The sequence below is a fragment of the Martes martes genome, assembly GCF_963455335.1.
Source record: "Martes martes genome assembly, chromosome: 4".
Classification (NCBI taxonomy): Eukaryota; Metazoa; Chordata; class Mammalia; order Carnivora; family Mustelidae; genus Martes; species Martes martes.
The window spans coordinates 158793004-158819870 of record NC_137891.1 but is presented as its reverse complement, the minus strand read 5'-3'; the positions used below and the strand labels follow the sequence as shown (position 1 = coordinate 158819870).

At 40.1% G+C, this 26867-nt stretch overlaps 1 protein-coding gene across 1 annotated transcript in view; it reads left to right on the top strand.

The window, feature by feature from the left end:
- Positions 1 to 26867, top strand: part of CCDC30 (coiled-coil domain containing 30) — a gene marked incomplete at its 3' end in the record, with an annotated part of 116489 nt that overhangs the window by 58327 nt on the left and 31295 nt on the right. The window contains exons 11-12 of the mRNA XM_080801711.1: positions 17340 to 17519; positions 23764 to 23973. Of these exons, the coding sequence (XP_080657837.1) occupies positions 17340 to 17519; positions 23764 to 23973 (390 nt within the window). The remainder of the gene's footprint in view (positions 1 to 17339; positions 17520 to 23763; positions 23974 to 26867) is intronic.

Genomic DNA, 26867 nt, shown 5'->3' with positions numbered 1-26867 from the left:
TTGATAAACTTCCCTCCCTTCCTCACATTCTCCCTCCCTCCCTCCCTCCCTCCCTCTCTCCCTCCCTTCCTTCCTTCCCTCCTTTTTTGTTAATCTTACCCTCATCAGAAGTATCTTTCACAGAAACTTTTGAGATTTTGGGCTAATGCATTACTCTGCCACAAAAACAAATAGATGCAATCAAATTTTGTCTGGGCAAAAGCCTAGAACTAGATCATCAGAAGGAACAATAGATGGCAATTTTGACTTATATACCATATACTGAAGGATACATTATCAGTGAATTAGGAAAATATGGTCTAGGTACAGCCTAAGCTCTATCTTTGTGAGCGTTTTAATGTAAAGGAGGGTTTTTTGTTTGTTTGCTAGTTTTGGACTGCTGAATTTATGCCTTCCTAAAAGTTGCTTTTAACTTTAGAATGTGCTCTGAGTCCAAGATTCACAATCATGAAACCTAGTTGCAGAAGTGGGAAAAGCATATTGAAGACATGGTGGGGAACAGGCATGATAATGGTTACAAGAGTGAAGAGCCAAGAAGCTTGGTCACAGCATTTAGGTTTGCTATAGGGGAAAGTGGAAGTCTTGTTCTTGAGCACTAGAACAGTGTATTACCAGGTTTTAAGGGAGATTGTTCTAGTTCTCTAGAAGAGATAAACTGAAGAAGAAAAACAGACCAATTAATCTAGATATGAGCCACAGGTGAAGAGATAGTGACCTAGACTGAGTAGGTGGCAATGGAGTTGAAGTGGCCAATCTTCAGAGAAGATGTTGACATTAATTATCAAAGCCGACAAAAATCCACCCAGCTGACATAGGATCATTGGTAGGGATATTTGCCACAGGGAGGAAGGCTGTGGCCTTAACTCAGTTGGTGGGGGGAACCTTGCCATTATAAAGATACTAGACTTCTCTCTAAAGAGCTCCTTGTTGCTGCCTGTTTCCTTTACTTGGTCCAAATTACTTCCCATCACTGGGACTGTGAGAAGTCTGTGTATCTGCCCTATGCTTCCCTCTTTCCTCTTCTTGGAATGTTTCCTGGCTTACTTATCTTCTGTGCCCTACTTCCCAGGCTCCATTTATCTCAGATCCATTACATATTCACATTTGACAGTAAAATTGCATATCTACCATGTGCCAGGTACTGTAGGGAGATACTGAGGATACAAAATAAGATATAGCTCTTACCTCCATGGTCCATATAGCCTACAGGGGGAAGATAGACCATTAAACAAAGCAGTATTGGATACTATGGGAGCACAAAGGAGGTGCCCTGGCCAGGCTAAGAAACCAGAAAATATTCTTAAAGGAAGTAACAGACTGAGTCCTGAAGTATAGATAACCCAGGGCCAAGCAAAAAGTGAGGGAGTAATTTTCAGGGCGGATATGACATGTGCAAGAGAAGGCATGATTTGTTTGAGGAACTCAGTGACCTCGGTGCTGCTACAGCGCAGAGTGTGAAGAGAAGAAATGGGGAAGGAGACAATGAGAGTGAGGAAGTAGGCAGGGACCCTGTCACGAGGGAACATGAGTACCCGCATGGGGAAGTTTGGACAGTAGGAAACTCCCGCAGTGTTTAGTAACATGGAAGAGACCAAAACAGATTTGCCTGTTCACTTGGCCTGCTGTGTGGGAAATAGATTGTTCGTATAGGATTGAAGGTAGTGAGACTAGTTTGGAAGCTGTTGCTATAATCTGGATGAGAGAGGATAGTGTTGGTGAGGTTAGAGAAAAGTGGATGGAAGTGGATCAACAAGACTTAGGAACTAATGAGTATAGGAAGTGAGGAAGAAGGGATGGTAGGCAGGGACTTGGGTGTCCGCAGAGATTAAGGAAGACTTTCAAGTTTCTGGTTTGAAGGTGTCATCCATTGAGTTAGGAAACATAGTTTTGAGGGAGGAGTGAAAGGAGTACAGCTTTTGATATGTTGACTTTGAAGGGTCTTTAGAACAGCCATGCCAAGAGTGAAGCCTGGGCTGGAGGTCAATTTGAAAATCATCAATAAGTAGACCATAGCAGAAGTCCTGTGATGGATGAGATGGTCCTGTAAGTTTCTTGATGAAAGTACCCAAAGGTAGAAATGTAAGGGAAGCCTCTCTATAAGAGGCAAAAATAATTGTCCCAAAGGTAACTTAGACAAAACAGCCAGAGAAGTAGAAGAAAAGTCAAGAGAGTGTGTGCTACAGAAGCCAGATTGAAGAGTGTTGCAAGAAGAAATAGTAAATAGTGTCATGTATTGCCAAGAAAATAAAGAACAAATGGTGAATATTGAATTCAGGTTTAAGAATGTGGTTGAAGACTTTGGTAAGAGTTGTTCCAATGAAGGGCAAAAAACAAATGGCTTCCTAGATCGCATCTCATAGGATGGTAAATGGGAGTGAACTGAGGAGGGAGTGAAATTTGAGGAAGTAAAAATGGTGGGTGTGGATGCCTTCCAAAAAATTTGGTTGTGAAGGAGAGAAGGGAATATGGAGCTGAGGCAAGAGGAAATGTGTTATGTTTAAATTCTGAGGAAGAGTCCCCAGATGGACAGGTTTAGGATTCCAAATACCAGAGGGGGACTAGTCTTAGGAGATGGGCCAGCTGGTCCATTGTAACAGGACGAAGAAAGGGAGGATGGGCAGGAATCCAAGTGAGTTTTTAACTTGAGAGGGAATCAAAGTACTTATTTGGTAGTTTGTGTCCTCCGTGAAGTAGGAAAGAAAGTTATGTGCTGAAAGAGAGTAATAGAAATATCAGAGTGAAAAAAGTTTGAAATAATAACTGTGGCAATTGGAAAGGAAAGCTTACTAGGGAGGGCAGGTAATCTTGCAGGCCCACTTAAGGCTAAAGACTGTGACTTTATATGGCATTTGTCTTTGAGAATATGTAAGGGAACATATGTGGGACAACATTTGGTATAGGCATGCAAAGACAGTTGGATTTGTCCAGGGCTAAGGTTTTGCCACATGAGTGAAGTGGAAGAACAATGGGGGAAGAAAGTTGAACATTTTATTTAGACAGTGATTAAAATAATGAACACTAGGCTTGGGGTGTCTGGGTGGCTCAACTCAGGTCTTGCTCTGTGTCATGAGTTTAAGCCCCTGCACTGGGCTCCATGCAGGGCATGGAGCCTACTTAAATAAAGATGATGATGATGATGATGATAAACACTGGGCTCTACATTGGATTAAGAAGCAAGTAATGGGAGCTGATAGAAAAAGAGACAAGGAATTGAAGGTATTTATGTAAAAATTATGTGAAAAGGAAAAGCTGAAATCTGGATATCCAATTTTAGTTATTTCAGAAGTGTTTGCTGCTGATATACCCCATAGTTTGGTTATTCAAGTACTTGGTCAAGAGGAAGAAATGAGGAGAGAATAGGAGATAAGGAGACCGAGAAAGTGAGATGCCAGGGCATTGGTGGGTGATCTGTATGGTCCTTGGAATCTTCCAGGATGATGGTAGGATTTGGGGTGAAGAAGATACCAGAAAGCCATGAGCCAAAATCTTCCACTGAAAAGAAGCAGAAAGTGTTACAGCACACCTAGCGTGGTCCCATGCACATAGAAGCTGCTCCATAAGCCAAGGTGATTGATTCTTGTAGTCTATCTCTGCTGCTAGATTTTAGCTTCTTTAAGGTAATGGACTGTGTCTTGTTTTTCTGTTGTGTATGTTGCTTTACTTATAGAGTAATGAATCTTAGAACAGGAGGGACCTACAGAGCTTCTTCTAGTGGTTTTCACACTTCAGCCTTCCAAAACTCTAGGAGCTCTCTGCGGGGCTCAGAAACTGCCTTTGGAGGTGAGGAAAGACTGATGAGTGGGACTGGGAGCACTCCATCACATTCCAGCCAGAGAAGACCTACTTTACCTGTTTCATATGTGGAAATCTGTATAAGATTTTACTTCAAGAAAGGGGCCACAGCTAAAATGTTTGAAAACCACTGCTATTTAGCTGGTCTTCTCCTTTCACAGAAGAGGTCTCTGAGACCAAGAGAACTGAAGTGACTATTTTGGTCACAGTCTCATACTTAGCAAGTTATCATCAAGACTACAGGAGGTCCCGTCTCCTAACTCTGAGTCAGAGGTTACCAGTAAATCTACTCTGGAGAGGATATAGTCACAAATATCTCAAGGACAAGAAGGTGCTGGGACACTTGGGTTCTAGGTAGTTGCTATGAAAGTGAGCTTTATGGTATTAAAAATTGCTCAGTCTTTGTATATGTATAACATGGGTGGAAGGGGGGTAAGAATGGAGTCCCATCTGTCTTGTTCTGGACTGTTCCCAGTGTCTAGAACAATGCCTGACACATAGTAGGTGTTTTAAAAATATTGGAGTGAATGGAGTTTTCCTCCTACCCCCACTGTATACTTGCAGTTGAACCCAAAGTTGGACCTCCAATGGCAGCCCTAAGCTTACAGAGCCCAGCTGATCTCAGCCTGGGTTTGCTTGTTAGGAAGCGTGGGCCAGAGGAGCTGGTAGCTTCTCTGGACCTTAATGCCTTAATGAGCTGTATATTTTTCTAGCACACTCTCATTCATTATCTCTTTGCATTCTTACTACCTTTATCAAGAATTATTTGATAAATGTTCAAGTTTATTTATGTTTCCAGTTCAACTTGACAGTGAATTTATATCCACTTCAGAGACTACTGATACATTTTTCCTCTTCCTCTAAACTATTTCTTCTCCAGTCCAATCCATTCAGTGAAGAGCCCCCTCCATTCACACAGTTGATCAGACCAAAGCCTAAGGAGTCACTGTTGATTCCTCCCCACAACTAAACTGTCACAAATCCTGTCAGTTCCACCATGAAAATAAAGAATATTTAATCTGTTTATTTCTACTATATCCACTGCTACTACCCTACTCCATGACACTGGTATCACTCACTTGGACTACCACAATTTCTTCTTAACTGACCTATCTGCTTCCATACCTCATTACCAGTTCATTCTCCATAGAACAGCCAAAGTCATCTTTTAATAATGCAAGTTGAATGAAATTACTTCTCTCTTAAAAACCTCTCAGTGTTTTCTCATTGCACTCAAAATAAAATCTAAACACTTACCATGACCTGTAAGGCCTTCCATGACTTAGCTTCTGTCCATCTCCTCAATTTCTTCACTGTACCACTCTCTGCCTTGTTATCATGCAGCCTTTCAGAGCCTCTAGCCCCTAAAGCACTTTCCTGCTTTAGGAATTTTGCACTAAAAAGCTGTTCCTGCCCAGGATGCCCCTCCCCCAGGTTTTCATGGGGCTAACTCCTTTGCACCTTCTCAGAGAGGTAATCAGTAAATATCACATATGGGGAAATCCTAGCTCCTACTCTACCATGTCACCTTATTCGTGACTTATAATTTAATTATCTTGTTTATTTGTTTGTTGTTTGTCCTCATATTCCTCCTATGGGTGTGTGCTCTATGAGATTGAGGACCTGGCTCTCTTGATCACCATTAACTTTTTAGCACATAGAACAGTGCTTGGCGGGGCGCGTGGGTGGCTCAGTCAGTTGAGCATCTGACTCTTGATTTCATCTCGGGTCATCTTCTCAGGGTTGTGGGATTGAGCCCCACATCTGGCTCTGTGCTCGGTGGGGAGTCTACTTGAGATTCTTTCCCTCTGCCCCTCCCCCAGCTCACAGGCTCTCTTTCTTTCTCTCCAAAATAAATAAATAAATCTTAAAAAAAAAAAAAAAGAAAGAACAGCGCTCGACGTGTAGTTGATATTCAATAAATATTTGATGAATAAATGAATAAATGAATCTTTTCTTTTCCTTCCTCTCTGGAAACAGAGTTCTATTGCTACCCATCCCTATTCTGTTCTATTAGGCTTGAATTCATTTTAATCACACATTATACTTATAGGTTTCCAAAATGTCACATTTTACTTCATAAGATCCCAACAATCTTATGAGTAAGGCAACTCAAGAGACTAGGACTCTGAGAAATTGTGCCTTGCCAAAGGTTATGTGAATAGTAGGTAGAAGATCCAAGACCAGAACTCACAGCTTCTACTGTGTCACAGTCTCTTTCCTGAATCTCTCTATGTGTTCAAGACTGTGTATCTAGGTTACTAGAAAAAGAACAGGGTAGGGGTGCTCCCTAGGCACCTCCTACCAGCTGAAGCCTGGTGACAATCGCACACTTATAGCATGACATAAAAATAACAGAAGAGGTGAGTTTCAGTCAGAAGTGGGCAACAGATCCTTTCAAATAAAGATTAAGAACCAGAGGGGTGGGTGGAGATGGGTGAAACAGGTAATGGGGGTTGAGGAATGCACTTGTTGTGATGTGATGAGCACTGGGTGTTGTATGGAAGTGCCAAATCACTCTACTGTACACTTGAAATTAATACAGTGTATGTTAACTAATGGATTAAAGCAAAAAGTTAATAAAACATAAAAGAAAGATGTTCTGGGGAGCAGGGGATAGGTCTGTGTTAGAGGAGAAATTTGAGAGTCATGGTGAGTTTTCCAGGCCCTAAAGTACAGGTGTGCAGGACTGAAAGACATGTTCTCAGCAATATGTCATTTCTGGCTGGTGGTCTACTTTTGCCCATACACCTTTTATGTTATTATCATTATCATTATTATTGTCATTACTACTACTACTACATAAAAGTAAAATAAAGTAATACATAGTAGTGTGTAACACTTTTTAAAAATCTGTTCAGTTTACCTTTTGTTTCTAAATTGCACGTTTTCTCTATGTCTTTTGAAAGAATAAAGCCTGTTCTTTTTGGAGGGCATTTATTTAAAGGATAATTGTCCTCATGTATCAAGAGCACTTTAAATTCCCATATTCCAAGATATTACTAATTCTCCTTAATCAACTAACGGATTCATGTGAATGCTGTTAATTTCTTCAGACCTTTAATGAAGATGTAAAATGGCACCAGCCCCAGGACTGTGCCCTAGAGAGCACTTGCTTATCATTCCCTCCAAGTCAGAGAAGACTTACTGACTGCCTTGCTCTCAGTCCAGCTTTACAGGCACATCTCATAGACCCACCTGAGAGAAAGACCATTTAAACTTTATCTTTGAACTATAGAAACATAATGAAGCCTAATTTTCTTCTGTGTCAACATGGCCGCTATGCAAGTATAGAAGGAATTTACATTAGGTCTGGCTAAGTTTATTCTTTATAAAGTTATTTACCCTTCTAAATGTAACAAATCAAGCAACCTGCATAGATATGAAGCCTAAATGACCAGTTCTTATTTGCCATTTTTTTAAAAGAAAGCTTTTTATTTTTAGGTACTTGTAGATTCACTTGCATACAGTTGTAAGAAATAATGGAGAGGTCCCATGTACCTTTTATCAGTTTTCCCCATTGGTAACATCTTATAAAATTATAGTATAATATCATAGCCTGGATATTGATATTGCTATAGTCAAGGTACAGAACATTTCCATCACCACAGAGATCCCTCATGCTGCTCTTTTATAGACCCTCCCTCCCAACACTCCCCCTATCTCACCCACTTCTTAACTGTAGGCCCTATTCTAATTCAAATTAGTCTATTCTCCATTTCTGTAAGTTTTTCATTTCAAGAGTGTTATATAAATATAACACAATATGTAATCTTTTGGGGCCTGCCTTTTTTTCACTCAACATAATTCTCTGGAGATTCATCTAGATTTCTGAATCAACACTTGGGTCCTTTTGACTGTTGTGTAGTATTCCATAGTATGGCTGTTCCACAGTTTAACTGTTCATCCATTGAAAAACATCTGGTTTATTTATAGTTTGGAATGTTTTGAATAAAGCTGCTATAAATAATCAAGTTTTTATATGAACATAGTTTTTCATTTCTCTGGGATAAATCCCCAGGAGTGCAATTTCTGGGTCATATGGTAACTGTATGTGTTTAGGGTTTTTTTGTTGCTTTCAAGACACTGCTAAACTGATTTCCTCCAGTGGCTGTATCATTTCTACATTCCCACTAGCAATATGGGAGTGATCCAGTTTCTCTGCATCTTCTCTAGCATTTGGTATTGTCACTTGTAAATTTGTAATGTCACTTGTCATTCTCATAGGTGTATAGTCGTATCTCATTGTAGTTTTATTTATTTTTTTAAAGATTTTATTTATTTATTTGACAGACAGAAACCACAAGTAGGCAGAGAGGCAGGCAGAGAGAGAGGAGGAAGTAGGCTCCCTGTTGAGCAGAGAGCCCGATGCGGGACTCGATCCCAGGACCCCGGGATCATGACCTGAGCCGAAAGCAGAGGCTTTAACCCACTGAGCCACCCAGGTTCCCTCATTGTAGTTTTAATCTGCATTTTCCTGAAGGCTAATAATGTTGAGTATCTTTTGATGTGCTTATTTTCATCTGTCTATCCTCTTTAGTGAAGTCTCCTTTTGTGTCTTTGCCTATTTTCTAATGGGTTTGTTTTCTCACTGTTAAGTTTTGAGAGTTCTTTATGGATTCTAATATTAGTCCTTTGTCAGATATGTGATTTGCAAATATTTTTTCCCAGTCCATACCTTGTTATTCACCCTCTTACCAGAATTTTCTCAACATGAAGTTTTTCATTTTGATGACATATCAGTCTTTCCTTTTCTGGATCATACGTTTGGTGTTAGGTCTCAGAACTCTGCTTAACTTTAAATCTTGAAGACTCTCCTTGTTTTACGTATATTTTTACAATTTAAATCCATTTTGCATTTGAGTTTTTATTTTGATTATTGTACTTTTCAGTTCTAAAATTTCCACTTGGTTCTTCCTTATATTTTCTATTTCTGTGCCAAGACTTTCTAGTTCTTTTCTGAGACTTTGCGTGTTTTCATGTGTTTCAACTGTGTTCATAAGTGCTCATCAAAACATTTTTATGATGGCTGATTAAAAATCTTTGTCAGATAATTCTGACATGTTGGTTTTATCATCTATTTTTACTTTTTCTCATTTTCCTGGGTGTTGGTATGAGGAGTAATTTTAGATTAAAATCTGAGTATTTTGGGTATTATGAGACTCCAGGTCTTCTTTAAACCTTCAGTTTAACTGGTTTCTTCTGATACCACTCTGGCAGGGGGTAACAGAAGAATAGGAGGGTGCTGTCTCATTACTACCCCAGGTTGGGGGCACAAGTTGAGCTTCCCCACTCAAACTCCATGGACGCCCAAGGAAAGGGGGGCTCCTCATTACTGCTGGCGAGGGTGGGAGGCCTCTGCTTATAGTGCTCTGGCTGTGAGAGGGAGGAGTGCCTTGTTACTGCTATCCACTGGGTCTCCATGATACCACATGGAGGTGTGTAAGGGTGGTCTTGTTAGTGAAAGTCCTTACTCTCCACTAGGCCTCATCTGACACCAGCCCAGAGGAAAAGGAGCAAGGTGTCTCATCACTGCCAGGTGCGGGTGAAAGTCCAGACTCCCCGTGCCTATTACTGCCTGGCAGGGATGAAAGTCCACACTCCCTGTTGGCTTGTGACACCACCCCAAAAGGGGTGCCTCATTATAGCCTGGTAAAGGTGGGAGTATAGGCTCCTGACCTTGGCTGACATGGGTGAGGGGGGGAGCGTAGATTTTTCCTGTGGTGTTTGGCTAGAGTAAAGCAGTTAAAACCCAGGAAGCCCACAGTCATGTTACTCCTCAGGTCCTGAGTACCCTAGTTGGTCTGCCTTCTCTCTACCTTTCAGAGTCTTCTTATGTTAGTTTTATATGTAATGCCCAGGTTTTTAGTTACACTTGGTGGGAGAAACAGGAAAAAGTAGGTTTATTCCATCTTCCTGGAAGCAGAGGTTAGTTTTTCCATTTTAAAAATTATGAGGTATATGTTTGCATTTTCTCCAGTCTTCCAAGTGTATCTGGCTTCCACTGAGAGTAGGAAAAGGAAGAAGGTTCATGGAAGATAGAAAAAAATCATCATATTTTTATCAGAAATTTATTTTTAAAGGATTTTAGTCTTTATTTCATATTGTCTGGGGGTGAACCTGCCTAAGATTCTCTCTCTCTCTCTCCCTTTGCCCGTCTTTTCCCTCTCACATTCTCTCTCTCTAAACATCAAAAACAAAGACAAAAAACGTGCTGAATTCAAAATAAAATATTTAATTCTTTTTTTGTCATTGCCAAAGGAATTTAAAAGGGGAAAAAAAACTCCCTAGACATAATTTTTCCCCTGTTCCTTTCCAGTTTTTTCTATATATACATTTCCCATGGTATTATGTATGTTTATACACATACATATACATTTAGATAGTTTCTTGTTCTACCATTTTATTTTAATAAGTATTTTTCATGTTGATGAATATCTTTATACCACTTTCAAGTTGATTTATCTTTAATTCTCTTAGCCATTTCTGTATCTCCATTTAATCACTGTTTTAAATAGCATGCTTATGAGCATTATTATACATTCAGCTCTTTTCGTTTTATGAATTATTCTATTGCAGTAAATTCATTGGTATTCAATTATTCAGTCAAATGGCTCTTGATCTGTATTGCCAAACTGCCTTCTTGAAGAATTTGAGCACCAACTATAATTTGTGAAGCACGCTATCTCAGCTCCCTGGTAGCTAAACAAATTTAAAATGAACGAATAAAAATAAACTCAGCATATTTGTGTCATCCACACTGCCTGACCGGTGAAGGTACATTCCCTCCCCTTGGCTTCTGCGGCTTACAGCCTCTTGGTTTTCCTCCTCCCTCTGGCTTCTCAGCCTCCTCTCCGGGTTCTCCTTCCTCTGCTTGTTCCTTACAAGTCTTCAGGCATCTGTCTAGAATGGTCTTCTCACCTTCTCCCTTCTCCTTGGCTCCTGTTACCAGATCCTGAGGTTGCTGCTCACATTCTTCTGCATGTTCACCAGAGTCAACTCTGCAATCCATATCCACATTCCCCCTTCTTGGTCTATCACCCACTTGCCTATTTGCCACAGACAGAAATCCAGGTGTCATCCATTATACCTTATTCTTCCTCTCCTGCCACATCAAATACATGACAAATCTTATCAATATTGTCTTGTAACTATCTCTAGAATCCACTGCTTGTTTCCATCCCCACATCCTGTTCTAGACCTCATTGTTAATCGCATCAATCACTAACCATCTCCGGTTTCCCCACTTCGTGACATCCAGATGGTCTTTCTTTTTTTTTTTTTTTTTTTTAATTTTATTTATTTGACAGAGAGAAATCAGAGCTAGACAGAGAGAGGGGAAAGCAGGCTCCTGCTGAGCAGAGAGCCCGATGCGGGGCTCGATCCCAGGACCCCGAGATCATGACCCGAGCCGAAGGCAGAGGCTTAAACCACTGAGCCACCCAGGCGCCCCCAGATGGTCTTTCTAAAGGACATTCTATCTTTCACCTCTAGGCTTTTAGGCATTTTATTTATTAAGTCATCCTGGAGCACCAGGATTTATTTTTCTCTGTTCCCATCTATACCAGCACCTTCACCCAACATACCCACACACACATGCAAGTATGCACACACTGGTACCTTTATGTTTGCTTGGTTTGTGCCTAGTCATCCATCCGGCCTCAGATTACTTACTACGAGTGTAATCTACTCCCTTATTATCCTTATTTCTCACCAAATCTCTTGGGCAGGGATTGTGTCCTACCGTAGTCCCAGTGCCTGCCAAAGCTTGGCAGCTTATTGAGTAAGTCCCAGTGCCTGCCAAAGCCTGGAGCTTATTGACTAATTAAAAAATCTTTATAAGCTGTGTCTGCCCAGTGCCATACTTAATGTTGAAAAAGTGAAAAGTTCCCTTAAACTGGTTGATTTGGTATAAACGAAACTCTCTGATGGGTCATCTCCCTGAATGTGAATAAAAAAATATGACTCGTTTGTTTTAAAAATTTCTGTATAAGAGTAAGAGAACTGTTCTGCTACAGAATTCAAGTTGAAAGATTTGCTTGCAGTACTGGTTGATTTTTGGGGGGAGGGGTCCATATTCTGCTACTATAATGAGAATTTTGACAGTTTTCTCTTGTTGTATTTGTACCAAGTCCCGAACAAGGAGAAAGTAAGCAGAAGGAAATTGCAGAGGAGTCAGTAAAGGAGGGCACTTTGCCAGGAGAGAGGCAGAAGGAGGAGGACTCACAACAGAACCAAAATATGGAGGGTGAAGGACAGCAGTTGATCTTGAAGCCTGAGGAAATCGAGAGGCTTAGAGAAGAGCTGAATCGTATAAATAAAAGCCTCCTGCAATCTCAGAGCTCGGGAGATAGTTCAGATGACAGTAGTACCAAGGTATGTGCTGTAAACACGTACTCTGATTAGGTCCATTTCCTCTGGCCAGCTGTGGATGTAAGTACCATTTTTATATCAACATTCATGAAAGTTGTTAAGCAAGATCATCACCATGGCCTGAGTGGTGATAAAATAGTCAACAGAAACACTTTGTTCTAAAGGGTTCTTAGGCTCCAGTTAGGTTCAGCAGGAAGAAATGCCAGTTGGTCCTTAACATCTCCCACAGGGAGGCAGGGTAGGGAGGGGCAGGATTTGTGCCACATTTTCTATTCATCAATGCCTAGCTTAGAATTACAAAATAGTTAGTTTGGGTGAGTAAAAGACCATAGACTTGGAATTGTTTTGAGTTTGGCTTTTGCTACTTACTCAAGATCTGCCTGCTGGAGAAATCCCTGGAGTGACTCCCAACCATGCCTTAGCTCTTACACCTCAATTTTGCAGGTTCCCCCTAGTACAAATTAAGATTTCTGTACACATGCCTTTCTAGGAATTATTTTGAGATCCACAGAGGGAGGCCTTTGTACACATACATAGGCCAACTTCAAAAGACTGATAATACGCATTTAAAAATGGCTTCAAGTATACATAGGGAAAAAAGGCAGAGTAATAGTAAAGGAAGTCAAAGTATATTTGAAAAGAAACACAGATATAGGGTCTGAAAACAAGGCAAGTCACAGTAAAGAAGGAAAATAGATCCCTGAAAGGAGATTCACAGACGTTTGAAATGCCATTGCATTTATTGAGAAGACCAAAGAGGGGTATGACATCCAATGTTCAAAAAAAGGTTAATTTTAAATTCCCCAGGCAGTCCCTTTATTGGTCAGTGAGCAGCATAGAGGCTTGGGCAGAGGATGGACACTGTGGTCACATAGATTATAAAATCTTGGTTTATGAGCTTAAAATGATCAATGCGTTTACTCTCCAACAATGAGTTGGAGAGTATAATAATTAACACCCGGGTTCATTTATTAATTTTATTTAATGTACCCTTTCTCATTATTTGAAGAATCATCTCTCAATACACAGGAGGGAGGTGAAAAATGGTTAAATATATAAAAATTATGTGGGGCATCTGGGAGAAGAGCCTCTTTGTAAAAGGACAAATGGTCCTTTGTACCACATAGTCTCTAGGGTTTCACTGAATTCTTGCAGAGTTCAGTAATTTTGCTCCATAGTAATGACTTTGAATGAGTGAAAGAAGGGTAATTTGCTCTTACTCGTTTGTCCGGCTGTTATTAATGGAGTATTTATGACCTGCCAGGACCTGTGGTGGGCCCCTGTGTTATAGCAGGAAACAAGATAGATGTGGGCCTCTTGGGGAAAAAATAACATATTTATATTTTGAACTTTACATGTCCCAAAGCAGTATCACATACACTATTTCACTTCTTTAATCAGGCAAGGAAGAAAAGACATTTTAGACAGGGTTTTGTTTGTTTCCAGGGTTCTGTACGATGATGATTTCAGAAACTTTCTCTGTGTAGAGGGTACTTTGATGTACTGGTGGCTAGAAATTGTTCTGCCTTTTAGTTCTTGTGTATGTGAAGTTTTGGGTCTTCACCCCTTTTGTCCCATTAGTGTTTAGTGCCTACCTCCTTTTTGCTCTAGCGTCTTAATCTCCTAACATACACAGTTAAGCAACTGTGGCTGGAGACCTGATGTCAAACTCTAAAGAATGCTTATAGATGGCAAATACATAGAAAAAGAACTGTGAGGTCCTCTTTTATGAGTAAGTAGGTGAGCTCTATTGCTCTTATGTGTTTGTGACATCATTTGGGGATGCTGATCACCTTTGGTGGCTTAACTTCTGCTGTTCAGCAGCATTCCAGGTAAGGTTGTTAGAGCTGCATTCAAGACTTTTACTTCCCCAATGTTTGTGAAACAAACTGCAATCACCATTAATTAGCTTAATTTTATAGGTTTAAAAATCTAGCTTCATGTTTTTCCATGACATCATTGAATATTTGCTCTGTTCCAGGCACTACACTAAATACCTTGTATATATTAAGCAACACAATAAGGCAGGATGGTATTGTTGCCACTTTACAGATGAGGAAACTGAGGCTTTAGAGAGGTTAAATAATTTTCCCAAAATGACACATTGCAGTGGAACCTGGGTCTGTCTACTCTAGAACTTGACCTGTCTTAACCCCTGTCATTTGCCTCCCCTTGCTGAGAAAGTCAAAGAAAACATACAGTTCTCCTGTAAAGCTAATTTCCTAAGGAAGGCTGGCAAGCCATCTTCCAAAAGCCATCCCAAGGTTTCTGTTATTGATTATCTTGATGAATTTATTTGAGGTTTGGCCCTTAGGCTCACAGGCTCTAAAACTTGATGCATTAGTCTCCCTAGAATAGATCTGTGTCTTGGGGATAAATTCACACGAAGCCAAACTTTCAAGACTATTGGTTAAAACCAGAATGTCAGTTAGTTATTATCTGTAATAATTAGTTATAAATAGCACTTGAGCAGGTTTAAATGAACACATGTTTACCTGTAGAGAACTCTGAAAGAAACTCAAATCTGAAGGATGTTTGATGAGTAGGGAGTCCGAATAAGTAGACTTGGTTTGATGCTTGACATCTTTGCAGGCTGGATAGCCTGTTCCACCCACACCCACTGAATGAGAGTATTGAAGGCTCATAGGCTTTAATTGTTTCCACAAAAGGAATGATCTTGTCATCAGGACCAGTATATGGATTTGGTTCATATTAAATTTTTATTGTGTGAAGATAATATTTGAAAATATTAAAAGCTAGATCTTAAGCCTATAAAATTAAGATAATTAATGCTGGTTCCAATTGGTTTCATTTTAATTCGTAAGGAATTATGAATTGAGGAGACATTGTGTACGGATCATCTGGTCTTATGCCTTTAATTTGCAGATGAGTCAGCTGAGACTCGAGAAGATAATTGGCTTAATAAATCTGTTGATTGGTCAAGAAAGAAAGCTAAGTACTTTACTTTGCAGTTCTACATGGTTCCTAGTAGCCTGAGTGAGTCTAAATGTCTCTGTAATAACCTTCTGCCAGGAAGCCATTTACACATGGGGAAAATAGAGACCCTTTACGTTGGCCACTTGACTGGTTGCCTGGTAGCTTCTTTACTAGTTAGTTGCCATTCATGCAAAATAATTTGCATTTCTGCTTGGGCTAAGTGACTTAACTAGAAAACGTAGACCAGAGGAACTTTTGTTCTGGCTTTTCTTATCTTCAAAACAGGCTAAAAATTCCTGTACATTGGTATTAAGGGGGTGCTTCTCTTATATATGTCTGTTTGGGCGTGTTCAGTGGCCATATAGGCTGCTGGTTACTCATTGATTATTAAAAGCTGCTGTCTGATAATTAAACAAGAAGCTACATTGGTGATCAAGGGTTTCCAGGTTTCAGGGAATTCTTGTTTTCAGATGGAACCAGAAGGCAATTAAAATAAAGCTGGGTAAGCAATTGCACTCCTGGGTATATATCCTAAAGATACAAACGTGGTGCTCCGAAGGGGCACGTGCACCCGAATGTTTATAGCAGCAATGTCCACAATAGCCAAACTGTGGAAAGAGCCTAGATGTCCATCAACAGATGAATGGATAAAGAAGATGTGGTATATATACACAATGGAATACTATGCAGCCATCAAAAGACATGAAATCTTGCCATTTGCGACGACGTGGATGGAACTAGAGGGTATCATGCTTAGCGAAATAAGTCAATCGGAGAAAGACAACTATCATATGATCTCTTTGATATGAGGAAGTGGAGATGCAAGGCGGGGGGGGTTGGGGGGAGGTAGGAAAAGAAAAAATGAAAAGATGGGATTGGGAGGGAGACAAACCATAAAAGACTCAATCTCAAGAAACAGACTGAGGGTTGCGGGGGGAGGGGGGACGGGAGAGGGTGGTGGGGAAATGGACATTGGGGAGGGTATGGGCTATGATGAGTGCTGTGAAATGTGTAAACCTGACGATTCACAGACCTGTACCCCTGGGGATAAAAATACATTATATGTTTATTAAAATAAAAAAATTAAAAAGAAAAAAAAATAAAGCTGGGTAACATCCACAGTCCTGGGTAATATTATTGAGTGCTTATTGTGTGCTAAGGCATCATGCTAAGTGCTTGCATGCATTATCTTACATACCCTTTACTCCATGCAGCACTTATCATTATTATCCCCATTTTCAGATGAAGGAAATGAAAAAGCAGAGAAACTAACTTCTTCAAGACAGATTCAAGACTGATACTAATTCCAAAGCTAGGGTTCTTAATAATTACAATATAATTCAATAAAAGAATTTTTTCTAGGGATCTTAGACACTTGCAGCTCTAGGACAAGCAAGCTGGATTTAGACTGCCTTCTTGACTAAATCAAGATAGGGATTAAAGGGCTTTATAGGACATGTGGAATTCTGTGTTGCAATTCTGTTGTAAGCAAGAAAGAACTGGACTAATGACATGGGATTTCCAGAAAGTCATGGGCAGGAAGTACACTGGACCAGGACTCAGGAAACTCTAAGTATATGTTATCTATTGAATTGGGTAAGGTTGAATTCTTTATCTACATAGCACACCCATGTGAGACTACCTTTTAGAAAACCCCACGATTCCTCCTTTGATCAAGGTGGTTTTATTGCCCTGGAGACCTGCAGGAGAGTGTGTGGTTGTATAGTAACTGAAGAAGAATCATGTGAAAGTAACAGGAAAGCAACGAGGAAGACTGGGAATTTAAGATCTCCTGCTAAATGTTCTCTTTCTTTTTGCCAACAGATACCAAACACACACACACACACACACACACACACACACTGCATATACAGTCACACTTTCCTTCTTCACATATTGGCTCTTTGAATTCCCCATTTAAAGCATGTTTTACTCTAAAATGGTCCATGCTTCTCTTTCCCTTCATTCATAAGAAAAGAAAGTTAATTGTCTATGCTTAACTGCTCTGCTCAAATAATTTCATTGATATTTTCACTCTAAAATAACGGGAGTTAAATTATGTGAACATGTACCAAATGACCATAAGTATATAAGAGAGTAATTTGCTGGAGGTAAGCCAACTCCAAGAATATTGATGTGTGAATAGTTCTGACATTTCTGCTTCTGAGAGCTGGAACCCATGTTTTACCAATATTCTTTCAAATTGCCCATGTTTCTCTTTTAAAATGTTTGTTTAGTGTCCATCATCTGGAGAGAAGGTGAAATACCAGCAGCAAGATGGTGTAGACCAGCTTCGTCAGAATTTGCACCGGCTCCAGATTCTGTGTAACTCGGCTGAAAAAGAGCTCCGGTATGAGCGAGGAAAGAACTTGGACTTGAAACAGCACAATAGCTTACTTCAGGAAGAAAGCCTTAAGGTGATTCTCGGGGCATTCCGTGGATCAGAGGGTCTCAGTTGCTAATCAGCCCTAGAGATAAACACGTTCTCATTCCCCAACTGCATAATTCATGGTAGGGCCCCCAGATGTGTGGGCGATGTGAGCTCTCTGATAACTCACTCTGACTCTGCCCCACCAAGTAGGTACACAGTTCAGTTGTTTCCCTGCTGCTGAAGGTGTGTGCATACTGTCAACTTATAAAGGTGACAAACTTTTTAAAGTTATACAATCTTTTGAAATCATTAGCTAAAACTTTTAACACTTAACTAAATTTGAATGATCTGATCCCAAATGCTGAAGATCCTGCCCTAGTTGTATCTATAGACTTATTTATCCCTAAGAGCCGTATCCATTATTATTGATTGAATCAAATTATCAACTGCACCAAGGTACAATTCATAGGAGGGCAAACTTGTTCTATCAGAAAGTTAGGAGGATATCTCCCAAACATGCTTGTTCTAAAATAATCTATGTAGAACTGCCAGCCATGTAGTTCATCTAAATTTTATGAACCACACGAATATTCAAACTGAACCATCATGTAAAAATAGTGCTTCCTTTTAATTGAGGTTCAATTCTGTAAACATATATTAGGAACCTAGTTTCTATAAGTCCCTATCTAAAGTTCTGGAATTCAGCATTCAACAAATATGTACTGGGCATCGGTCATAATCCAGGCAGGCAATCTTGTTGATACTGAGGATTTAACCATAGCTATCCTCTTGTCAGTAGGAGTCCATGGGTCAAATCCTGCCTGCCTCTTGTTTTTGTAAATAAAGCTTTATTGGCACACAGCCCCACCTGTTTGTTTATATATTATGGATGGCTGCTTTTGTACTGTAATAGCAGATCTGAGTAGTTCTGACAGAGACCATGTGGCCCACAAAGGCTAAAACATATACTCTCTGGCCCTTTATAGGAAAATTCGTCACACCTAGTGTAGCGGGAACAAGGTACCTTCTTCAAAAAGTGACCTAAAAAGAGATTAAGAAGGGTCCCTCCTTTTTAGGAACTCACAATATAGTGGGGGAGATACAGAGGAAAGCAAGTAGTCATTTACGTCAAACTTGAAGGGAGGCCCTTCTAGAGAGTCCTGGTATTCCAGGATTATTTGAAGAAACTGCTTCCTTATTCCTCACCCTTCATGATTTTTTGAATATTGACCATATTCCCTCAAGCCTTTGTAGTTGTAAATTAAATTCCAAATCTTGATCATATTTCCTTGTAAGACAGCATTTCACTTTTCCTTTCAAACACATTTCTGAGATAATTTTCACTGTCCAACTCTGAACATATTCAAGCAATACTACATCTTTCTCAAGGTGTAATGACCAGAGCAACACAGATTATGACTTGACAATTTTTGCTAATCTCATGTATGTGTATTGTGGTAGCTCCTAGCAGTTTAAAAAAAAAAAAGATTTTATTTATTTATTTGACAGAGAGAGATCACAAGTAGGCAGAGCGGCAGGCAGAGAAAGAGGGGGAAGCAGGCTCTCTGCTGAGCAGAGAGGCCAATGTGGGGCTCCATCCCAGGACCCTGAGATCATGACCTGAGCTGAAGGCAGAGGGTTAACCCACTGAGCCACCCAGGCACCCCACTCCTAGCAGTTTTAAAGTGCGTTTCCCTGTTTACAAATGAAGTTGAGCAGCTTTCTATATTTCTTTGACATTTGAGTTGCTATTTTGTGAAGACCTGTTCAAGATTTTGCTTACTTTTCTTGGGGCTTCTGTTATTTTCATTTTCCCGTTAATTTATAGGAATTCTTTATATATGAAGCTTTGATCAGGTGTGTATTACAAACATCTTCTACTCTATGGCTCATATTTTCACTCTCTAAATATATGTTTTGAGGGATGCCTGGGTGGCTCAGTTGGTTGGGCATCTGCCTTCGGCTCAGGTTGTGATTCCACTGGGATCCAGTCCTGCACTGGGCTCCCTGTGAAGTAGGGAATCTGCTTCTCCTTCTCCCTCTGTTCCTCCCCTTTACTCTTGCTCTCTCTCTCTCTCAAATAAATAAATAAATAATCTTTAAAAAAAGAAAGAAAGAGTTCTCTGTCGACTTCAAAGTCATAAAGATATTCTCCTACATTACTATATTGTTACATGGGTCATAGGAATATTGGCATATGGGGCACCTGGGTGGCTCAGTGGGTTAAAGCCTCTGCCTTTGGCTCAGGTCATGATCTCAGGGTCCTGGGATCGAGCCCCGCATTGGGCTCTCTGCTCAGCAGGGAGACTGCTTCCTCCTCTCTCTCTCTCCCTGACTCTCTCTGTCAAATAAATAAATAAAATCTTAAAAAAAAAAAAAAGAATGTTGGCATATATGTGGTCTGTTTCCAGGCTCTCTATTCTGTTCCATTGTCCTGTTTTGTCTATTCTTGTGCCAATAACATGCTATCTTAATTATGTTAGCTTTATGTAAATCTTAATATTTGATAGAACACATCTTTTCATCTTGTTCTTATTCTAGGATGCCTTGGCATTCTTGACCTTTTGAAATTCTATATAAATTTTGTCAACAGCTTGTCAAGTTAAATGCACATACCCACACGTACTCACACACACACACACACACACATATATATACACACATGACCTTTTGAGATTTATACACTGAATCTCTAGATAAATTTGGGAAGAATTCTTTTTTTTTAAGATTTATTTATTGCCGGAGAGAGAGAGAACACAAATAAGGGTAGCGGCAGGCAGAGCCGGCAGAGGGAGAAGCAGGCTCCCTGCTTAAGCAAGGAGCCCAATGTGGGACTCCATCCCAGGACCTGGGATCATAACCTGAGCCAAAGGCAGCCACTTAACTGACAGAGCCACCCAGGTGTCCCAAATTTGGGAAGAATTTAAATCATTACAATATCAAATCTCTGCTAAATGTGTGTGTAGGGACACCTGGGTGGCTCAGTTGGTTGGGCCACTGCCTTCGGCTCAGATCATGGTCCCACCGAGATTGAATTCCATATCAGGCTTCCCCTGCTCTGCGGGGAGCCTGCTTCTCCCTCTCACTCTGCCTCTCCCCCTGCTTGTGCTCTCTCTCTTTCTCTCTGATAAATAAATAAATAAAATCTTTTTAAAAAATGTGTGTGTATTATATTTAGGTCTTCTTTAATTTCCCCCAATACCATATTTTTCTTTGTGGAGGTCTTATACATCTTTTGTTAGACATATTCCTAGGTGCTGATACTTTCCACACTATTGTAAATGGTAACTTTTTAAAAATTTCACTTTCTAACTATTGCTAATACTAAAAATGCAATAAATTTTTTCTAATAAAAACCTTGCCATACTTTTAAATTGCTTTTTTAAAAAGATTTTATTTATTGATTTCACAGAGAGATAGAGCACAAGTAAGCAGAGCAGCAGGCAGAGGGAGAGGGAGAAGCAGGCTCTCTGCAGAGCAGGGAGCCTGATGCAGGGCTTGATCCCAGGACCCTGGAATCATGACCCAAGCCGAGGCAGATGCTTAACCAACTGAGTCACCCAGGTGCCCCTAAATTACTTCTTATAATTTATGTTTCTATCATTTTGTATTTTACATGTAAACAATCATATCCTCTAAGAATAAATATAACTTTCTTTCTTCCCTTCCACATGTTACACCTGTTATTCTTTATTCTTGTTTGAAGCAGTGGCTTGTATAGTGCCAAATAGAGATGGTGATAGGGGTGTATCTTCTCCTTCCTTGTCTCAAGGGGAAAGCTCTCAAATTTCATTTAGTATGTTTTTAGAGGTTTTTTTGTTTTTTGTTTTTTTTAAGTTTTAGAAGACCAAGGCTGGTTCTTTTTCTTTCTTTTTTTTTTTTTTTAATATTTTATTTATTTATTTGACAGAGAGAGAGACAGCGAGAAAGGGAACACAAACAGGGGGAGTAGGAAAGGGAGAAACAGGCTTCCCGCTGAGCAGGGAGCCCAATGCAGGGCTTGATCCCAGAACTCTGGGATCATGACCTGAGCCAAAGGCAGACACTTAACAACTGAGCCACCCAGGCGCCCCTATAGGGTTTTTTTAAATAGACTTTTAAGAATCACATTAAGAAAATTCCTTTCTAGTGTTCATTCAGTGCTTTATGATGAGCACATGTTGAATTTCATCAGATTCTTTTTCTGCATATTTTGATTTTTAAATCTATTATTATGGTGAATTACACTGATTTTCTAATATTAACTCAACTTTGCATTCCTGGGATAAACCCAACTTCATCCTAAATCATTATCCTGTTTCTACATTGCTGATTTTAGCTTGCCAGTGTTTCTTTGGAATTTTTGTATCTTAGTTCACAAATTAGACTGGCCTGTCTTTTTCCTTTCTTATAACATCCATGTCAGATTTTGGCATCAAGGTTACCCTAGCCCCTTAACACGAGATGGGTAACATACCCTCTTTTTCTGTTCTCTGGAAGAGTTTGTAAAAATGAATTATAATTATTTCTTCTTAAATAATTACAAGAACTCATTTCTGAGTCCTTCTGATTCTAGTGTTTTCTTCTGGGAAAGATTTTCAATTACTGATTCAATTTCTTAATAGTTATAAGAAGTTATGTTTTTTAAGAATTATTGTATCAACTTTGGTATGTTTTATTTTTATAGAAAATTTTCATTTAAATTTTCAAAAATTTTAGTTAAGTTAGTCATCAGTTTTTAATTATAGAGATGGTCCTTTTTACTTTCATTGTACTAAATAACCCGTGATTTAAAGAGGTTGGCAAGGGGAAAAAAGGAGGGAGGCGGTACCTGGTTGGCTCAGACAGTTAAGTCTCCAACTCTTGGGGCGCCCGGGTGGCTCAGTTGTTAAGCATCTGCCTTCGGCTCAGGTCAGGATCCCAGGGTCCTGGGATTGAGCCCTGCAATGAGCTCCCCATCAAGCCTCCCACTGAGCTCCTCATCCAGCTCCTCATTGAGCCCCACATGGAGCCTCCCATTGAGCTCTCTGCTCTGCACGGATCCTGCTTCTCCCTCCCCCACTTCCCCTGCTTGTGTTCCCTCTCTCTCTGTGTCTCTCTCTGTCAAATAAATAAATTAAATCTTTAAAAAAAACCCTCCGGCTCTTGATTTTGGCTCAGGATATGATCTCAGGGTTGTGAGATGGAGCTCTGTGTCGGTTCCATGTTGGGCATCAAGCCTGCTTAAAATTCTCTCCCTTTCACTCTTTTCCCACCCACCCCGAGCCTGTGCACTTGCTCTTGAAAGAAAGAGATAAAGAAGGAAGGAAAGAAGGAAGGAAGGAAAGAAGGAAGGAAGAGGGAGGGAGGGAGGAAGGAAGGAAGGAAGAAATAAAGAAAAAGGAAAGGAAAGAAGGAAGAAAAGAAGAAAGGAAGAAAGAAAAGAAAGAAAGAAAGAACAGAACACTTGGTCTGTAACGTAGAGAAGAGACGGAAGTGGCAGGACCACATTGTTACTGCAATGACCCAGGCTAGAGATGATGGTGTCATAGACAAGGGTGGTGGACACGGATGGGCAGATGCAAGACATGCTGTTGAGGCAGCATGCCAGTGGGGGCCGAATGGGCTCATGACAGATAAGGAAGACTCAGAATGACTCTCAGACTACTGGCATCATTTACTGAAATCAGGAAGACAGAGAGAGATAAATGATGTTTGATATGGACAGACTCAAGGAGTTTTATTTTAGCAGTTATTGGCACGAAGGTGGTATTTCAAATCATGAACCTAGGGAGAGAATGAGCTACTCTCAAGGCCTACAGTAGTCCAGTGATATTTAGAAGTTGAGTCGCATTAGAATAGTCTACACAGGAAGGAACAGCAAAGAGGTAGGAGAACACCAGGAGACTTCAGTATCATAGACTCCAAGAGAACTTTCTGAGATGGAGGGAGTGAATGCTACCTAAAAACTCAGTTGTCCATTGGATTCATTTTGGCAGTGGGGAGATCAGTAGTGCCCCTGGCATAAACAGTTTCACGGAGTAGTGGGAATGAAAGCCAGCTTGCAGTCGATTGAACAAAAGGATGGAAGATGTTCAGACCATGAATGTATAGAAACTCTTAGGAAAATTCCTCTGTCCAGTTGCCATCTGGCTAAGACTTTGGCAAGCCTTACTAACACATGCCAGCTCTGGAGAGGTAATCATGCATGTGACACTGGTTATTTGTCAGCTCTTGGGGGACGGCACTTCTATGAAAAGTGCTTGTTCTGGCTCACATTCATCTTTTTGCCATGCTTATTTATATCATTCTTGTTTATTCCCCACCTCCAGATCAAAATTGAACTAAAGCAGGCCCAGCAGAAGTTATTAGATAGCACAAAGATGTGCTCTTCACTCACAGCAGAATGGAATCATAGTCAGCAGAAAATCAGGGAACTGGAGTTGGAGGGACTTACACAGGCTCAGAGCATCAAATCCCAGAACAACCTGCAGGAAAAGCTGGCTCAGGAGAAATCAAAAGTTGCTGATGCGGAGGCAAAGGTAATTATCCTCATGCTTAATAAATAGTGTGTACTGGATACCACTACTGAAATCCCGTTTCCCTAAGGAGTCTAAGAAGTAGCTGTGATGCAGACTTGATAGAATTCTAGGGTTTTTCTTTGCTCTTCCATGCTCTCCTCTCTCTTGACTTCACCTGCTCCTGCAGTTTCAGTAAAGCTCGTGTTTCTCTAAACTGCATGAACTTAAAAAAAAAAAAAATAGATAGGTTTAATAAAGCTGTAACATGAACCTAAAGTAACTGATTGAAGCCATATGACTTTTGCTTTATGCTTTCAACTTTTAAAAGACCGATTCTCCTCTCATTTGTCTGTTCATATGATTTTTAATCTTGTAAATTGGGGGGGGGGGGCGATTTGTGTTGTGAAAAGGCCGTTTTGAAATCATGCCCCTGCATTTCATACTGCCTAACACCAGGTGGCAGTGGTGTGTAACAGTTGCACATTTTGATCTGTGGGTTTGAGAGTCCAATCTCACATAAAAAAAATAAATCATAAAATAAGTAAATAAATCATTTCATCAGACCATATAAATATAAAACCAACATCAAAAAGTAGATGATAGCAATCTTAATTATGCTCAGAAGCCTAATTTTGAGCTAAAGAAACCAGAACAAGAGCATTCATACTGTGTAATTTCATTTATATGAGGTTTAAGAATAGACAAAACTCAGGTGCCTGGGTGGCTCAGTGGGTTAAAGCCTCTGCCTTCGGCTCAGGTCATGATCTCAGGGTCCTGAGAGCGAGCCCTGCATCGGGCTCTCTGCGCAGCAGGGAGCCTGCTTCCTCCTCTCTCTCTGTCTGCCTCTCTGCCTACCTGTGATCTGTGTCTGTCAAATAAATAAATAAAATCTTTAAAAAAAAAAAAGAATAGACAAAACTTAGCTGTGATCAGAAGATGGTGGTTATCTTTATGAGGGCTTCTAATTGGGAGAGGATGAGAGGGAATCTTCTGTGGTGCTGGGAATATTGTATATCTTTTTTTTTTTTAAGATTTTTATTTATTTATTTGACAGAGAGAGAGATCACAAGTAGGCAGAGAGGTAGACGGAGGAGGGTGGGAAGCAAGGTCCCTGCTGAGCAGAAAGCCCAACGTGGGCTCCCGGGATCGCAGGACCCTAGGATCATGACCTGAGCCGAAGGCAGAAGCTTAACCCATTGAGCCATTCAGGTGCCCTGGAGTATTGTATGTCTTGATGTTAGAAGTGGTTGTTTAACTAAAACTTCATTTGGTATGCTGAAGATATGCACACTTTATGTATGTTATTACTCCATTAAAAAAGTAGTTGGTAATTACAGATTAGTAAAAAACAAAACAAAACAAAACAAACCTAAATTTAGTAAAAAAAAAATACAGATTAGTAAAAAAAAAACCCAAAAAAAAACAAAAAAACCTGAATTTAGACAGTACTAAATATTGGTGAGGATTTTGTGCAACAAGGGCTCATTTATTGACTGCAATTGGGAGAACAGATTAGTACAAACACTCGGGGTTTTTTTAAAGATTTATTTATTTTAGAGAGAGAGCACACATGAGAGCGGGGGAGAGGGGCAGTGGGGGAGAGGAGAAAGAAAATCCTCAGACACCCTGCTGCTGAGCACAGAACCCCATGTGGCCCTTGACCCCAGGACCATCATGAGCTGAGCTGAAATCAAGAGCCAGTCACTTAACCAACTAAGCCACCTAGGCACCCCAATATAAACCCTTTGGAAAGCAATTTGGCATTTGTATTTAGTTATATTAAAGACCTATATACCATACAACCCAACACTTCCACCACTAGGCAGAAGTACTAGAGAAAATGTCATATTGCACATATGTGTCAGGAGATAGGAATATAATCATTTTTGTAGGAACATTGTTTCAAATAGCAGAAAACTGGAAGCAACCCAAATGTCCACTGACATAAGATAGAATAAATAAGCTGTATATTTATACAATAGCGTAAAACAGTGGAAATAGATGAGTTATAGGTACATGTTGTAGTTCAACATATATTGAATAAAAACCAAATCACCAAAAACACAATATGAGTCCATTGATATAAAGGTCAAAATGTTGTACAATAAAATCCACATTATATAGCTTATATATTAAAGAAAAAGCAAGGAAACGATTAATACAAAATTCAGATACTGGTTTTCTCTAGTGGGGAGGGAAAGGGGCTAATCGGCAAGGTCTTGGATTGGACTTCAAAAGTATTGGAAATGTTATTTTTTAAGATTTTATTTATTTGACAGAGGGAGAGCACAAGTAGACAGAGAGGCAGGCAGAGAGAGAGGGGAAACAGGTCCCCCGCTGAGCAGAGAGCCCGATGTGGGGCTTGATCCCAGGACCCCGAGACCATGACCTGAGCCGAAGGCAGAGGCTCAACCCACTGAGCCACCCAGGTGCCCTGAAATGTTATTTTCTTAAACTGGGTGACAGGTTCAAATGTTTGCATATGTCCTTGGTAGAGAAGCCAACAGGGTGATATTGTCATTTGTGGAATTAAGAGTGCATATCTTTAAAGAATCATTTTCCCTAGGCAGAACCAAGTGGGGCAGCTCAAAGGAACTTGAGTTGGCCTCATGATGACTGGCTGTCCACTACCATTGCCCTTGAATCATTCTGCATCTTCACCTCTCCTATGGTTCATGGGCTCTGCAAGGACCTAGGGCTGATGCACAAAGCCCTGCTTTTAAAAAAAGGAGTGCCATCCACTGGCATTCAGTGAATGTTTGTGGGGAATGTGGTGCCAAACCACTGTAAAGCATGCATTGTCAGATCAAGAATACATTTGAGAGACAATAGCTGTTTTGCTAAAAACTATTCATTCAACAAATATTTATTGAGCATATACTATGTACCAGTACATAGCATACAAAATTGTGTCA